The 16,636-nt window shown below is 53.9% G+C and overlaps 1 protein-coding gene across 4 annotated transcripts in view; it reads right to left on the bottom strand.

Moving 5' to 3' along the window:
- The window catches only part of COL22A1 (collagen type XXII alpha 1 chain), a 214,286-nt gene that overhangs the window by 84,275 nt on the left and 113,375 nt on the right, over positions 1-16,636 (bottom strand). For 3 of the 4 annotated variants that reach the window (XR_004315107.1, XM_032467724.1, XM_032467723.1), the window contains exons 24-31: positions 13,075-13,128; positions 12,357-12,410; positions 10,181-10,234; positions 9,190-9,243; positions 5,476-5,520; positions 4,877-4,939; positions 4,357-4,410; positions 1,707-1,748 (exon numbers count right to left, since the gene is read on the bottom strand). Coding sequence is in view for 3 of the 4 variants with exons in the window: in XM_032467724.1 (XP_032323615.1) it covers positions 1,707-1,748; positions 4,357-4,410; positions 4,877-4,939; positions 5,476-5,520; positions 9,190-9,243; positions 10,181-10,234; positions 12,357-12,410; positions 13,075-13,128 (420 nt within the window). In the remaining variant the exon portion in view is untranslated. The remainder of the gene's footprint in view (positions 1-1,706; positions 1,749-4,356; positions 4,411-4,876; positions 4,940-5,475; positions 5,521-9,189; positions 9,244-10,180; positions 10,235-12,356; positions 12,411-13,074; positions 13,129-16,636) is intronic. The other variant, XM_032467725.1, reaches the window with a different exon arrangement.

Here is a 16,636-nt window from a genome sequence, read left to right as displayed (position 1 = left end):
TTTGTATATATTTCCATGCAATTATAAATGCGCAGAGACGCATGACTTTGTGTGAGAGTTACACAAACAGTAATGGCGAGCATTGTTATCGATGGTTGTTTCCATGTATTAACTTATATGTTCTTCACGGGAAGTCTGAGAGGTAGCTTATCTGTTTTTGCCCTGCTTCATTCGTAAGAAAAACGAAGGACAGAGAAGGAAACTACTTAATGAAGTCCCCCCAGCCAGCAAACGCGGGAGCAGGGGCTGGCATCGTGCGTGGGCAGCAGCCATGCTAACCTTGACACGCGCCGTAATTCACCGATCGCTCCTTCCACTTTATCTTTCCTGAGTACTGGTATCTTTTTAAAGCCGTACACATAGTGTATTTATTTTAATGAAATAGGATTCCATAATATGGCTATCCTGTGGGCTAGTTATTCTTTGCTTCTGGTCATGCAGGCTGCCTGTAATTTTTCATTCTAAGTAACATCACAATGTAAATTTTTGTAAGTTTTTGAAAAACACAATGCAAGTAGTTTTCTTAGGAGAGATGCTGAGAAAGAGACTCTCTAAACTAATGGGCAGACACTTCATGATTTGTTAACACCAAGGACCTTCTCAAGTAAGTGCGCCAACGCGCTCCCACCAGATGGCGGCGCTCATCTCTCTGCGTGCCTGCCTGTGTTAAACAAACAAAAAACTGTACACGACCAGTTCCGACTCTGCACGTGATTCTGAGATTCCTCCCACATCTTCACGGAGTGGTCGGTCTCGTGCTGATGGGCGTGTGTGTCGGGAGGAGACCGAGTTGAGGAATCATGATTAACACACATAGAAACCACAGAGCACAGCTCTCTGACGCACTGCACGCAGGATTTCTGGGTGTTCAGGCTCTTCCATCTCCTGCCCTCCAGGCAGGCCCCCGCTCTGGCTCCTAACCACCAACCTCTACTTGCCCAGTCACGGCCAGCACCCGGAGCCATGTCCACCTTCCCCGAACTCATCTGATCAAAGCATAGAACACCCAGGCTTGGAAGGAACATTCAAATGAAAAAAAGCATGCTGAAAATGTTCACATATTTATACAGGTTTTTAAAAAATTTAGTGTTTATTATGTACCAGAAACCGAGCTATATATCTGACATTATTTCAGTTAATTTTCACTACAAATGTGCAAGCTGGCTGGGTAGAACATTTTTCTTGACAGCTGAGAAGACCGAGTCTTTCTGACATTGAGTAACATATCTAAGACCACAGCGCTGCTGAGTGCAGGTGAACGGCGCAGCTGGGGTTCAGACCCACTTGTTTCCAGCTCCAAAGCCCTGGCTTACACTCACTGCTCAACACCAACTCACGACGCCCAGCCTCAGACCCGAGGACGGCGGAGGCACGAGTCAGGGCTGTACGTCCACCCTGAAGCCTGACCCCGGACAAGCTACTTCCTGTCTCTGGACCTCTGTTTCCCCACAAGCAATAGGCAGGTGTTCATTCTCAGCATCTAGTCAATGTTCTGACAAACAGTAACTGTAATTGCTGAATAAAGTCAGCCAATAAACACGAGGTGGTTCTCAGAGGAGCTTATGCATTTTTGGGTTATGAGACCTCGGAACAGGTCTAGCTATTGGCAAACTCCCTTGAAACGATGTTTGTAACTAAGCGGTATGTGTGGAGGAAGGGGACATCCCAGTGCCCCAGGAATTCAAAGGAGGAGAAGGGTCACTTACAGTTCCAGGTGAGCCAGGGGGGCCGGCTGGGCCAGCGTCACCCTAGATGAAGAAATAGAAAATAAACTACCATTAACCCTGCCCCCAACCCTGTTCGTCCTGGGACACCTGTCCCCAGACAACAGAATCACCCACCAGCATCAACCTTCATAGACAGACTGATGCTGAATTATAAAATATTTCAGGTATACGAAGCCTCCTGTTGTGAGAAGTGTCTACGCTGCCGTGTGTTGCTGCAGGCCATTTACATCACTCTGCACTCTTGCAGGGTGCACGTGGGAACACTGATCCACTGTCCATCTGCCTGCTGATGACACTTGGGTGACTCCCCACCTGCTGCAGCAAACACCCCACGCTGCGCCGGAGCGCAAAGACCTGAGCCCCCTTACAGGCCCCCCTGGGCCCTGCGCCACCCTCTCTGAAGGGGACAAGCTCTTCTCAGGGGGCTGGGGGACCAACATTGCATTCCTGTGAACAGCACGGGCTGGGGAGTTGAATCACCTGAGCTTGAAACCTAACTCTACCATTTTGTACATTATTTTACCTCTATTGGCTTGTTTTTCTCTTTGCAAAATAATGATACCAGTACATACAGCTCCCAGCATCATACGGGGACCTGAGTGAGATCACCTTCAGCAGAGGCACAACAAGGAGGAAACTGTTACCGCATTTTCCCTGAGGAAGGAGGTCCCTGGGCTGCTCCACGCAGGAGGAATGGTCCCCAAAGCCTGTCGTACCACATGAGCCAACACGGCATCAGCACATGGATGTCCATGCCCAGCTGTGTTCCTAGCAGCCCAGGGCCAGGCCTGTTGCAGGCCTGGGTCCACACGTGGCTATCAGTGGACAAACGAACGATCAGCTCCTGCCCACAGTCTCACAGCCAGCAAACGGCTCGCCCTGGTTTTAGACTCAGAACTCAAGCCCTTAGACACTGAGCAGCACTCCCCCGGCTGTTCCAGACGCTTCGGAGAGAAAGATCCTTCCTCAGCGCTACCTGCGTTATCTGAGTTTACCCAGTTTTCCCCCTGACACTGTTAACCTCACGCTCCAGAACCAGTCTCATCTAAGCCGACTGACCCTGCGTTAGAAAGTCCAAAGGACTCCAAGCTCAGAGTTGAGGGTTTTTCCCAGTGAAACGTATGAACAGACGTAAACAAGAAGAGGACTGGGGAGAGACGTGTCTCCAACCCCGAGGGCCTCGAGACTGCCCCCCACCTCCAGGGCTGTGGGGTGAAGGAAGGGTCAGGGGGCCAACGGGGTAGGGCCCGGGCAGCTCTCTGACTTGGAGACCGAGGCTCGGCTGGAGAAGGGTCTGTGAGTTTTGGAGTTAAGGTGACCAGCCTGCGCTCCCATCCCAGCCTCTCCGTGGTTTAACTCTCTAGGCCCCAGCTGATGGGAAGGCATTACTGCATCTACTTTCCAAGACGCCCTGGAGCCAAAATGCTCACAGCAGGCGGGAGGGAGGGCGTGGACAGGAGAGCCGAGGCCAGGATGCACAGGCAGTCAGCCGGGGCAATGCGGCTTTAATGTCTTATTTTAGATTTTTTTAAAACCAGAATTGTCTATTGTTACATATTTCTCTGGAGGAAAAGAAAAGCAGGACAGTGTCTTTGGAAGCTTGACTGTGATTCTGCTGTGGCCCTGGCAATTCTGCCAGAGTAATAAAAGGGGCTTAATGGTCTCGCCGACTACTCCGCATCCTGGAAATGAGTTTCTCAAGTGAAAATGCATTTCTGAAAAGTCCAGGAAAGCAGCAGGTCTGATGGCTCACCCACCAAAGCCCTGCCCATTCCAGGATCTCTATTTATATACAGATGGCAGGTCTGCACAGAACAAAGCCGGGGAGAGGGGGATGGGAGTCAGGGCAGAAGGAGAGCAGGACACTGGAGGGGAAGAAAGTGTGCACTTGGGAGAACAAGTTGACAGCACCGTTGGGGAGAGGGGTGAGGGCGGTGGGGGGCGCCCTTCGGGTGGTGACCATTCCTCAGGCCCCAACTCCGCCTCGGGCCAGGCCTGTGTGAGGTGTGGTTCTGCCAGGAGCCAGGACGCTGGGCCCAGACTGAGGTTCAGGTCTTGACCCGACCGCCCTCCATCCCCGCAGCTCCGGGAAAGCAGCTTGGTCTTCTGTGCCTCAGCTTCCTCATCTGAAAACTGGGGCAATGCTGCTAACATGACCCCTCTCTGGACTGCCATGGGGATCACGTGAGTCACTACCCGTGCAGTGCTTCCCAAGGGCCTGGCGCACAGCGAGCCCGCAGGAACTCACTCCCCAAGCAGAGGAGCACCTACGCTTTACTAAACCCTTTGGGGAGAGGTACCGTCAGCCCTGCCTCCCAAGGGGTCCGTTATTCCTCATATGCCACCATTTTAAATAGGAGTCGAGCATCCATGGATCTGGGTATCTGCAGGGGCTCCTGGAACCAGCTGCCTGTGGATACCAGCCTATATTAGTGGAACCATTTTCAGGCCAGCAAGGGAGGCAAGCAAGGTCAGATAAGATGCTCACATTGGGTGGAACCAGGACTGTAACCCAGGCCACCTCTCTGACTCCGAGAACGGCACTCACTGCAGTCAGTGCACACAAACTATGGAGGGGAGGCTCTGCGGCTCGTGGGGTTGATGGCCAGGGTGACAGCAGCAGTCCTACCTTTTCCCCTCGGCCACCTTTCAGTCCCGGGAGCCCCCGCTCCCCTTTCTCTCCCTACAGAGAAAGATGAAATTAGGAAACATTAGAACTCAACTGAGTGTAATGGCAGCCTCTTCCAGGTAAGGGCACTGGGACCTTGGACAAAATACTTTTTTTCTCCCCGACCTGCCCTGACATGGCTAAGGCCAAGTCCAAGGGATGTCCTGTCAGTTAAACACGAAGCCCCTAATTCTCCACTGGGCACCTGACAAATGACGCCACCCACCCTGTTCCCAAAAATTTCACCTGGAGATGCTCCACCCTTTCCAGGGAGACCCCTCGGCCACTGGCCTTATGTTTCAGTTCATGGACCACAGCAGCCTGACCCCCTTCCTTTTCTCTTCTGTAAATGCTGGGGAAATATGCGCTAATCCCAGCCAAAATGGTCACCCATCCCCCAAGGTCTAAGACAACAAAGGGGGCTGCTCTCCACAGGGCACAGGCAAGGTGGCCTTGCTGGGAAGAAGCTGCCACCACTTACCTGTTTTCCTTTCTCTCCCTGCACGCCTGGGAATCCTGGAGAACCTGGGAGCCCCGCCTCTCCCTGTGGAAAGAACACGGTGCCTCTGCTCAGTGGGTCCTTGGTGAGGAGGCACTCCTGGGGGTCAGGAGGAGGGGCGTGCGCTCTCCACCTCCTGCGGTGCAGCCCCCCAGGGCCCTCTGGCTCAGTGGAGGTAACACGGGAAGCAAATAAAGGGGGTTCTAGAGCGTCTGCTCGCTGGGACCCGCAAGCTCCTTCTCTTCGCTCTTCTCCCCTCCAGGAACCCTTGTTTCACCTCCCTTGTTGTCTAACGCCTCATTTGGAGCAGCCACAGTGTCACCTCCCGGCCCAAGTCTACGGGAGGGGCCTCCCCGATGTCCTCCCACCCTCACCAGCACGGCACCACTCACTGCACCTGTTCGGCTGCCCCTGGTTGATGGTGGTGCCCCCAGCACCCAGCACTGCAGTGCATGCACAGGGCATGCTGGCAGTCACTGGGTAAATAAATGCCTATGGAACGAATGGAGTGACTCCAGGAAGACAGCTGATTCAAGGTGCAGTGCAGAATAACGAATGAATGAATGAGCGAACAAACAGACCTTCTCTCCGGGTCGGCCTGCCAGGCCCCGCTCCCCAACTTCACCCTAGAGATGGAGTAACAGACAGCCCATTATTTTCCACTGACATTACAGAGAGGGCGGTCATCACCCCCAGCTGGTCCCACACACTCCGGGCACCTGTCAGCCACAGCCCTTGGCCCTCAGGACAGTATTGCAGGCGTCACAGGCTTTAAAGACCGGGGCGCTGGCCCTCCGCAGAGAGGGCTTCCGCACTCGCCCACGGGCTCTGTCGCCTCCTTCAGAAGAAACCACTTCTGGAGTCACCCTGGCAGCGTTTACGCAGGCGGAACCCATTCATCCTGAATCTACACACTTACAGTTCAAAACAGTGAGGAGCCCAAAATCCATGCGCCCCAGAGCCACCCCCGACGCTGAGCTCCACTCCCCTTGAGGGACGCCCAGACCCCGGCCAGGCCCAGCGACGGCGCAGCTGGGGGTGAACCTGCCCGAGCTGACTGGCCGGCCCGCGGCGCCGCCCGGACTCGGAAGCGCAGGCAGCCCCGCGGCCCAGGAGCCTGCAGGCAGGTGAGAGCCGTTTCTCCTCGATTTCCTTCTCCCCCGGCGTGTCACAGTCAAGGCCAGTCTTGGGTGAAGTGCTGTGAAACAGCCAGACTTTTACTGGAAAGCAAGCCTCCGGCGGGGACACCCTGGCTCCAGTGGCCTGGATGAAGTTCTGCTCTGAGCCACGAGGTTCCTGATGAGCGTGTTGTGGTCACGTGGCAGTGGGGGCTGCAGGACCAGAGGGGCCTGGTCTCTGACCCCACAGCATCAGGCCGCTGTGCTTACCAGGTCCCTACAGGTCCCTGATGCGAAGAGGTGTGTGTTGGGGTGGGGGTGGGGCTATAATTTCCAACCAGCCGTGTGTCTTGAGAAACACTAACTTCTTGAATGACACTTCCTTTCTAACATCACTATGCTACTTAGTAAGGCCTTTACGTGGATTTCCGTAAGGAAATGTGGTTTTCTGCTAAGTCAGTGGACACATGAATTAATGAGTGAGTGAATGAATGAGCGGGCGCTCATACACAGGAAGATTTTTCCTGCAGCTATGCCGGACTCCACTGGCAGTGAAGGCTGCACCACACCACCACTTACCACAGAGAAAGAAAAAGAAAAAAAGAAAGAAACTAAAAGCATTGTTTAGCATCAAGCAATTAAGCACACGTTTTATCCTGCAGGAGAATGGGTGTCCGGAGGGAGTGCACACAGAAACTCCGGACGCCCTCCCAGTCTCCCATCAAGTCTGTGTTCACAAGCGCAATTCGTAAGACCTGCTCCAACCAGAGCTGTGCAAAGACTTGCTATACAAACTGTCACTTTAAATCTGTTGGGAAGATAACACCTTTGCCGTGGGAATCGCTCCTGAGAAAGGCACTGGGGGGCTGTGTTTGGCGGGGAAGCATTTTGAAGGCCAGCTGAATTGCCCCCTTAATTCGTGCTCTGAACCCTGAGCCATAACCCCCACCGCAGGGCTGGGCGGCATCCCAGCTCTTGACAGGAGCCTCAGGGGTCGATGCGTCTGCTTGTCCTGCAACCAGTCCCCTCCCCGAGTGGACGTGAGAACTGCCGTCAGAACGTGCCCATATTGGTCTTCGAAAGATACTCATCTTTAGTTGGCACGTTGTCAAAATAAGGTAACGAGACCTCCTGACAGGTCTCCTTTGAAGCTACGAAGTATGATGTGAAAGCATCCTAACTGCAGGCATGCACAGTTTTGAACTTTCTAGAGAAACGTTTGGAGCACATCGCACTAGAAATGCACAAAAATGACACGTGTGCTGCAGTAACGAACTTCTCTGAACCAGCCCTTAGGGGTCAGCGCAAATACAGAACGTGCAGACGCAGAGACTGAAGAAATCCCCGAGGCAGCTCTAGTTTCGCCCCAGCACTGCTGATCCGTCACCTTCCTCCACGGAGTCGTGCACAGGGCACTCGGCGGGAGCAGATTCCTTCCGAAGCCTATAGACTGGAACGTGGACACTTACACAGTCTAAGTCCAGAAGGATTTGCCGGCTCACAGATTTGAGGAAACACAACTCCACGAAGTCCATGAAGTCCAACACGGAAAAGAAGAGCCAATTATGCAAACACCCTAAGTTATTTCCAGAAAATGACTGAATTTCACCCAAACATTGGAAGGTGGTCTTGGTTCTCAGAAGACTGTGTGATTCACCCCCATACGACGCCTCAGGGCAGGGGACGCGTGGACAAAACACAGCAAATCACGTCGCTACATTTCAATCACTGGGGATCATCATAAAGATTTTTTTAAAACGTGAATGTTGGGTCTTAAAATACAAAGGACGGCTGTGCTTACAAGTGGCAGCGGGATGGTTCGCTGCGCCCTGACGGGAAAAAAGCAGGAGGGCCAAATTCTTGGAATCTGGAGCCCAGAAGATGGGGTCTCCTAGTGGACGCTCTTTTGTGCAGAGTCCACCCGGGCGTCCCTGAGAGAGCTGGGCTGCGTTGTCATCTGTGCCTGCTCGGCTCCATTTGAATTGCATCTTCTAAAGAATGACCACTTCTTGAAAAAGCAACACAGTGGGGAACTAGGGCCCACGGATTTGCCAGTCAGCCCTTCACGGGTCAGCAAGGTGACTGGAGTCTGGCCTCGGGAGCAGAGGGTTGCCACTGGGCTGAGTCCAGGCTGTGTCTGTGCCCTTGCTGGGCTGAGTTTGTTATCCAGCCCCCCATCCAGCAAACCCTGACCGGGGCCCTACCAAGTGCCGGACTGTGGGCTGCGGGGAGCAGGGAGCACTGATGCCCAAGACCCTGTCACAGCCTTCAAGTAGTTCTTGACCCGGAAGAGTGAGAGGCACTGCGTGGGGAGGGAGAGGGCTCCCCATGCAATCTCTGGTCCGGGCACTGGCTCCCCAGAGCCACAGAGACTGTGCCCAGTGTGTGCGTGCACACACAGGCACACACGCGCACACACACGCCTCCACACACACAGTCCAGCCCTCTCCTCTGTGCTCACTGCACTCTGAGCCCAGACCAAACCTGGGGTGTGGAGCTGAGACCTTACGACTCAATGAGACCCCGCAGCCCATCAGGAAAGGCCTGAGGGAAGCAGTGGTTCCTGGAGGGAAATGGGGCACCAAGTGATCCGAACCCAGCGCTCGGGGTCCCCACACCCACAGGAGGTGCCCCGTCCACACAGCACGTGGGGTGGCCTCTGCTTCCCCCTCGAATCCACCTTCCACATGTCTACACCTGCTGGGAGCCCTGGAGGCTGAACAAAGGTCAGCCAGACTTCCCAGCTGTCTGCAGGGCCAGGTGCTAGGGAGCACTGGAGGGAGAGCAAAGCTCGGGGGGACAGAGAGAGAGGAGGGGGCCTCGTCCCCTTGCCGCTTCCCTCCCAGGACGCGCCAGACAGTGACCATGTCCTCCCTCCCAAGACCGCCGCTCTCTCAGGGGTTCCCCTCCAGCTACATCCCCAGGCTTCAGGAACGCTCCCCTCGCTCCTCTGCCCTAGGGGTGGCGTGGCTCTCCCTTGCTGCCAATCCCGGGCTGTGTCACCAGGGACCGCCCTGATCCCATCCTCAGCCTTCCAACCCGCCTCTTTACAAGGATCTTGGCTGCCTCCTGCCAGACCCGTCGGTACAGACGCTACCCTCTGTCAGTCGCCACACACGACCCCAAATACACCATTTAGAGTGACAGATGTGATGGGGAAGGAGGCGGAGTCCCTACCCGAGGGCCAGGCTGTCCAGGCAGACCGTCGTCCCCTCTCTCTCCTGGGGCTCCCTGGAAGGAAAGCAAAGAAGAGTAAACAGGAGGGGCTGGGCTTGGAGGAGACACACTTGGTCCCAGGGACAGGCTGGAAGGAAGACAGCCACTCGCGCTTAGGTGCTACTGACCTTCCTGAACCCTGTGTGACCACAGGGAACAAAACCAGCAGCTCAAACTGGTTCTGACTTTTGATCTCTCAAGACATAGTGGAGCAGAAAGGGTGCCCTTCCCCTTCCGAGGGAGTCAGAGCAAGGAAGACAGTGCCTACGTGTTCTTGAGGCACGAAACACTAGGTGAGCCCTTATCTTTCGTCTTGAAAGATCAGGGAGGAGGATGGAGAATATTTACACAAAATGCCCACAAAATTAACTTAAGTCCATACTTGTTCTGGATCTGGTCATGAAAAAGTGTGCTTTCTGAAAAGGAAGATGCATTTTCTTACAACACCCACGAGCTGCCTCTCAGGACCGCTGACTCAGGTGTGTCTGCTGTGAGAGTGTGACGCTCCCTTGTTAAGACGCTGGTCATATGGCTTTTTAATTGTTCATCCGAAGTTGCTAACGGTGAACCTGCTTCCCAGTTTCATGACAGCTGACCTCTGACTCTCCTCTTAATGACCTCACTGTAATGAACCCCACCAGAATATTTTTTTAAATTGAAGTCTCTAATGTTTGTAAGAGTATCTGAACGGTTTTCCTCTTTGCAAGTGAAAAAAAATACATATTTCTAACAAAATAATTTAAAAGCCCTAGGCCTCCAAATCCTTCCCATTCCCTAAGTAGAAATAAGGGCTCGCCCACATCTGAACTGAGAAATCCAAACATTTCCAAGCCCTGCGTGACCCGGACTCCAAACGCGATCCAAGGCCCAGGCCACCAACAAGCTTCCGAATTCCCCAACAATCAAAAATCTCTTTGGCTTCCGTGTTTCGAGTGCCCAGACTCACACCAACCTTGGGTCCCGGCAGGCCTAGGGGTCCGTCCAGCCCGTCCTTTCCTGGTGGTCCCTGAGCCGAGGGGGAGAGAACAGACCAACACGGAAGGCACCGTTAGAGCAGCCGGGCACTGAGCTGTTTCCAGCCTGGAGCGAATGCCGGGCGAGGGACGCAGGGCGGTCGGCTGGACCTGGCGGTGATGGTTGCAGGTCTGCCTTCAGCCTCCATGGGGCCCCTGGGGAGGGCACCGCCCGCACTATCCCCGTGCTCTCCTCTCTCGGCCGCCGTCTCCTCCCTTCCCACCGCTACGCCCCCCACCACTGCCCATCAACATGCAGGTGGTCAGTCTACGGGGCTGGCTCTGCTCAGTCTGCCTTTTATCTCTGCTGACGACAGCGAGGAGCTGTGTCCTACTCTTTATACGAGGCGCTGCCCCCTCCCAGGGCATGGTAAGGACAGGGGTTACTGCAGGCAAGGAGGCAGCGGTTCTGAAGGGCTGAGTGACTTACCCCACGTCCCACACCCAGGAATGGGGACCCACGAGGTTGAAACCCATGCCTCCTGGCTCCACCTTCCGCTACCCCGGTGCCACTCTCCCTTCTGTGCCCTAATGACGCATCAGGTGCACACAGTCCCCCAAGACAGACGTAAGGGAAGCCAGGCCCCAGCCTGAGATGATATTTACACGTTATTGCTTTGATAGCCCTAAGTGCCAGGCAAAAGTCACTTTTAAAAATAAACCTGGTAATTCTTCTGCCAAGAGATCCCCCTGCCACCCAAGACTCTTAATTCCTTGCGTCTCCAGCCTGGCTGCTGGTCTACTGCGAGGACAGCCCCGCCGCCCCAGAGCAGGGGTCCTGGGAGTCAGGGCCCCTGGAGTCAGGGGAGGGCCTTGTCTGGGGGGCCAAGGGCACTCAGGTCAGCGGAAGTATGATCTTGATGAAAGATACCAAACCCAAGAGCAGAGCTTCCAACCTTCAGCGGCCAGAGCCTCCCCTCACAGACCATAAACAAACTCTTTCCTTCTTCCTGCAACCCCCTGCCCTCTCCTGAACGCTCACACTGATGCATACGCTTTCTGACAAACCATTAGATCAGACAAGATCATTCACGTGTCTGAGCTTAGACGGCACTCTCATTGTAGGAAAATGTTTGTGGGTGAAACTGCGTTGCCTGTGTGTTCAGGAACACCTGCTGGTGACAGTTGACTGGACGTTCCAGATGTGGATCACACCTGAGAGTGCACATCACAGCACTGAGTTTACACTCGAGACCCTTCGTCGTGGTACCCAGAGCTCAGCAGAGCTGGGAGTGCCGGCATCCAGCTATCATCGTCCCTGCCTCCTGGGTGCCTCCATCCACAGCCCCCAGTGGTCCGGTGACAAGGGGACAGCTGTGTGCTTCACAGTCTGATTTTCCTCCATCACCCTTCCTCCAACGTCTGGATGCCTCACCAGTGCTGCGGGCGCCACGGCCTTCCCCACCCACTGGCCCCACGAGAGAACTAGCGCTAAGGAAATCCCTTTGAGGCGAGCAGGGCTTCCCGAGGGCCTTCGCCAGGTCTGTGACGGTCCCTCTTGGTCACAGGGTATCAGAGGCTCATGGGCCACCCCTACCTGCCTGCCCCGAAGAGCTACAGACAAAAGCGGCAGGAGACACCCAGCCTGAATCCACACCCGCTATGCGCACAGACAAAGGTGGACGAGCTCCACCCTCAGGATTCAGAGGAAATGAGAGGGCCTGGATGCCGAGGATGGTTCTGGCTGCGCAAGCAGGAGCACTATCAGGACGATGGCAGGAGGAGCCCTGCCACGTCTGGACCACTTCTCACGTCTCCACCTCCATCACTGCTGCGACCCTCTGCAGGTGTCCCTGCAGACAAGAAGTCACATTCAAAGCAGCAAAGGACTTTCTGATTGGCCTTTGGGTGACAAGAGCACAAGTGGTGGCCTGGGAAGAGGGTGCTCCAGTCTGTACCCCGCTGGGGGCACGGGGGAGGCACCTCAGGAGGCAGAACATGTGGCAGACACTACAGAGCCGAGAAGTCAGGCTGAGAGCAGGGGGCTGGGTCCCCACTGAGGAAGACAGGGAGGCAAGGGCATGGAGCTTCCCGGCTGGAAGGGCCCGGCCCCCCCGCTGGGACACAGAGCGATGAAGAGGGGAGGATGCGGGAGGGAGGCTCCCGGTCACTCACCGCCTGACCAGGGTGCCCAGGTTTTCCCGGGAAGCCGATCTCTCCAGGTAAACCCTGGGGAGGGAACCACATGAGAACGGTTAGTCTGCCCTCTTCTGAGTGTCAGAGCTTCTCTCCCAGCGCTCTTCCCGGCAGGAGCCCAGGTCTCTAGCTCTGACAGGGCCCCAGGGCAGTTACACGGTGGGGGGCGGGCATCTGGCTGTCCTCAGTGTGAGCCACTGTGAAACGTGGAGTGGTCATACCGCTCAGGCCGGCCAGCCCAGGGCTTGTCTGGTCTGCAGTCGGGGCCACCGTCACCATCATTACTACCTGGTGGGGTGGGTGGAACCACCTCCCTCTGCCCACGGCTGGGTCTGCGCCCCCCCCCCACCTCTGCTCAGCCTCCAGAGGAACTTTCCCAGGTGGTCCTGAAGTGGGGGAGGGGAGTGTGTGTCTCAGGCAAACCACACACTCCTGAAGCAGCCCCGCAGGGCAAGCCCAGCCCAAGCTGCTTCAGCGCATCTCTGGAAGCAGCCAGCCCACGTGCCACATGAGCTCAGGGGATATTTCCGATCTAAGGGGCTCCAGGGGTGTCTGGGGGGCCCTCCTTCTTTGTGTCTTTGCTCTGGTCCTGGACAAAGAACCAACAGGTGGCTACACACAAAGATGTCCCCAGCTCCCAGGGCCATGAAATCTCCATCTAAGTGCCCTGGGAAGAGAAACTCAAAACCCATCTTACCGGCGGGCCTCCGGGTCCAGGGGGGCCTGGGAGGCCAGGTGGTCCTGGGGGGCCCTGTAAAGAAAGAGCATGGCCTGGGTTACGGACGTGCGGGCAGCAGCCCCCTGGTGGTGCTGTGCTTGGAGGGAGGAGAGGGTCCGGGACACGGTGATGGGGTGGAGCTGCAGCTTTATTTGAAATACCTTATTTTTTAAACAAAAAGGAACAAAAGCAAAAAGAAAAGATCCATAGTAAAATTTACAAAATGCCAACATGTGTACTGTCTGGGTGATGGGTATACATCTGTCTGTTACACTATCTACTCTGGTATCTATCTAGTGTATTTGAACATTTAAAATAAACATGTATTGCATGAATAAACACACACACACATAGTGGGTTGACTCATTAACCAAAACCTTCTACAACAGTGGTTCCCAAGCACCGTTCAGCATCGAATCACCTGGGCTGAATAACATAGATCTGTCCAAGTCTGTCCATCACCACCCCACGCAAGTTCTCGGAGACAGACCTCCGGCCTTTGTTCATGTGTCTCTCCAGCTGTGCCTCCCTCCCCTGCCCCTCCTCGGATGGACAACTCCACCTTTCCGGAATTCCTGCAATTTCCCAGGCACAATTAACCACTCCCTCTGCCAGGCTCGAGGCCAGTGTGACTGAGCTCGTCTGACCCACATGCCCCCGAAGGCCCTCTTGTTCCCGCTGCATCTCGTCCTGCACAGTGACAAGCCCAGGTCTTGACAAAGAGCAGGTGCTCTGTAAAGATCTGAAGAAGTCAGTCGGGCTGAACACGGCTGAGCATCCAGAGTGAACAACGTCACGTCGCCACTAGAGGGCAATAAATACTAAACAATGGCCAAGGCTGCCACTCCCCTGTTCTGTTCCCCTTTCTCCTTCTGGGGGCACTCGTGGTCAACAAAGGGCGGAGAAAGGCCGCGTCTACAAAACTTTTTGGTGGCATCTGGACCTAGTTTTCTGTGTAGCTCTCTCAGTGCTGGCGAGTCCTTGGGGGTAGCACCTACATTTACTGGGAGAATGAGGCACAGATCGGGGGGAAAACACCCAAGGTGGTTGACTGGACGAACGGGCCTCCCCTGACTCCATTTCTAGTTCTTCCCTGCCGGAAACCAACCCACCTCAGCAATCTGGCCTCCAAACTCTGCACAGTGTACGCCATGCTTTCAGAGCCTCTTCCTGGACTGAAGGATGAATTCTGGCCTCACCTGGGGCTCCACTGATTTCCCCCACCCCACGAGCTCCCTGAGGGCCGGGACCACCACTGTCTGCACCTGCTGAATCCAGCAGCCAGCCCGGGCCCTGGCACGCAGGGTGCCCTCAGGATTTATCTGCTGAATCATAAAGTGCTGCTTCGAAGAAGAGTCCCTTCTTTCCTTAGGGAACAAAGGTCGGGGGGTGTGTGCTGGTCCTCACAGGGGCTCTGACTCAGGGCAGTCTCCTGTCTCTCTTTTTTAGCATTTGAATTAAAAGCGATAAATTAGAAGGTTATTTTAAACTAAAACTATTTGACTACTGATAGCTTTACTAGTGGTAATAGTGATGATGTAAAGAGATGAAGAGTAGGGCTTTGGTTTCAGATGTTCTGGGCCAAATGCGAGGCCGCCTCGTGCTACCAAAATGGAACTGGGTAACAGACTCCACCTCCAAGCATCTCTCAGTCCCCGCAACGTCACAAAAAGGCTGCAGGCCCCTCTGGTATCGATGAAGCAGGGATTAATGACGGTGTGAAACCAGCTCAGCACAGGGGGGCGTTCCACTTTCTCTTCTTTTTTTATAATCAGTAAAACTATCTAACTAACCAATTCATCTAACAATTAAAGAGAGACAAATTAGCCAATACATCTAAATGTTAACAACAAAATAACTTATGATTATTACTAATAAAACAACTAAGTAATGATTCTATTAATTAGCCAATTCATCTAATTATTATTCATAGAACATTTGATCCTTCTTAATATGGTGGTGACTAAACAGCTCTTTAATGTGCTCGGTAATTACCATGATGATGTGTAAATAACCCATTAACCTAATTATCATTATTAATAAAGGAATGGCAAATATCTACTCCTAATGACCACCGAGTTCCAACTGGAACAGATTTATGAAGTCGGAGGGAATCTGAAGATGCGTGAAGATTACTTGCATAAATTAGCATGGCAGTCACATTCCCTGTGCCACATGGAAACGTTTGCTTTTTTGGGAAGTTGTTTATAATTGTGAGTCCTGTCGGGGTGTGGCTCCAGGGCCACAGCCATAATGGCAGTCCGCCTCAGGGGGGTCTCTGTGTAGGGGCCCAGAACCACGAACCCACTCCGTCCCCTGGGGCTGGTCCCTCCCCTGGCTGTGTCTTCACCAAATCAAGGGACTTGGGGCCACCCTGCCTGCACCACCGAGCACTGTTGCAGCATAGACACTTGACCAGACCAGATACAGATTTCCATTTTCCCTAACAGGCTGCCAAGATACAGGAGCCACCACCTCGTGTGTGTATATTGATGCCACAACATTCCAGCAGGTGAAAATGTGCATTTTGAAAAAGAGGCACCGAAAGCATCTTATAGACTGCCAGCCGTCCTTTAGATTCCAGTTGGGATAAGCATTCCTTTCTCACAGGTGGTTATAAAGAACAGACGCAATCATGCATGAACACTCAGAAGAGCAGAAACTAAACACACGTATTGAGTCCCCTTTAAAACTATGTAACTTAGTTTCTGCTGCAACAGAGTCAACCCTGATTCTCCAGATCCGCGTAGGGACCCTCCTCTGGGCCCCGGGAGAGGCGGACAAGCTCTCTCCCAGAACCAGAGCTCTGACTACCTCTGTCCCAGCACTTAGCTTGGACGACGGTCAGTTTCTTTCTGCATCTCTTTCTGCCCTGTTCCATCTGGCTCCTCTGCACATGGACAGTGGCTGCTAGGACTGCCCATCCCCAGAGTGGAATCTGCACACAGTGGGTACTTAGTAAATACCTGTGGTCAAGGAACAAGTGAACCAACGTGGATGGCAAGCAGGAGGAACCGTGGCCAGGCCCAGGGAAGGTGGGTGCGCAGGTGTGTCAGGAAGAGTGGATCAGAGAGATGAGCAGCGATCCACGTGCAAACACTGCTCTCAGCCTGGGCCCGGCTAGCTTGGATGCAGCTCTGCATCCACCTGGCGGTCTTCCAACGCAGGGTGCAGGGGGTGTGCATTATTCACTGCACACTGTCTGGTTCTGAACCACTGAGATCCCTGAATATATCAGGGTGCCCTATTTCTGGTAAGATCCCTGCTGTGAGAAAGCTGGCTGTGTTTATATCTACAGTGTTCAGCTAGACGCCTGGCATTCGGTAAAGATTTGCTGAAGGGAAATGGCTTCTAAACGAAAAAAGAAAGAAAAAAATATATTTTCCAAGGGAGCAAACAAAGAGCTATAGGTGGAAAAAAAAATCTGTTACTTAAAGCAATTTGATGGGGGCTGCATTTAGAGTGAGTTTTTGAGATCCACAAGCTTTGCTCACTGGAAAGCAGATCATAAAACAAATGCAAACACACTCTAATTTCCACT

Source organism: Camelus ferus, chromosome 25 (genome assembly GCF_009834535.1).
Source record: "Camelus ferus isolate YT-003-E chromosome 25, BCGSAC_Cfer_1.0, whole genome shotgun sequence".
NCBI lineage: Eukaryota > Metazoa > Chordata > Mammalia > Artiodactyla > Camelidae > Camelus > Camelus ferus.
The sequence above is the reverse complement of the archived record's forward strand: the minus strand, read 5'-3'. Positions and strand labels throughout refer to the sequence as shown.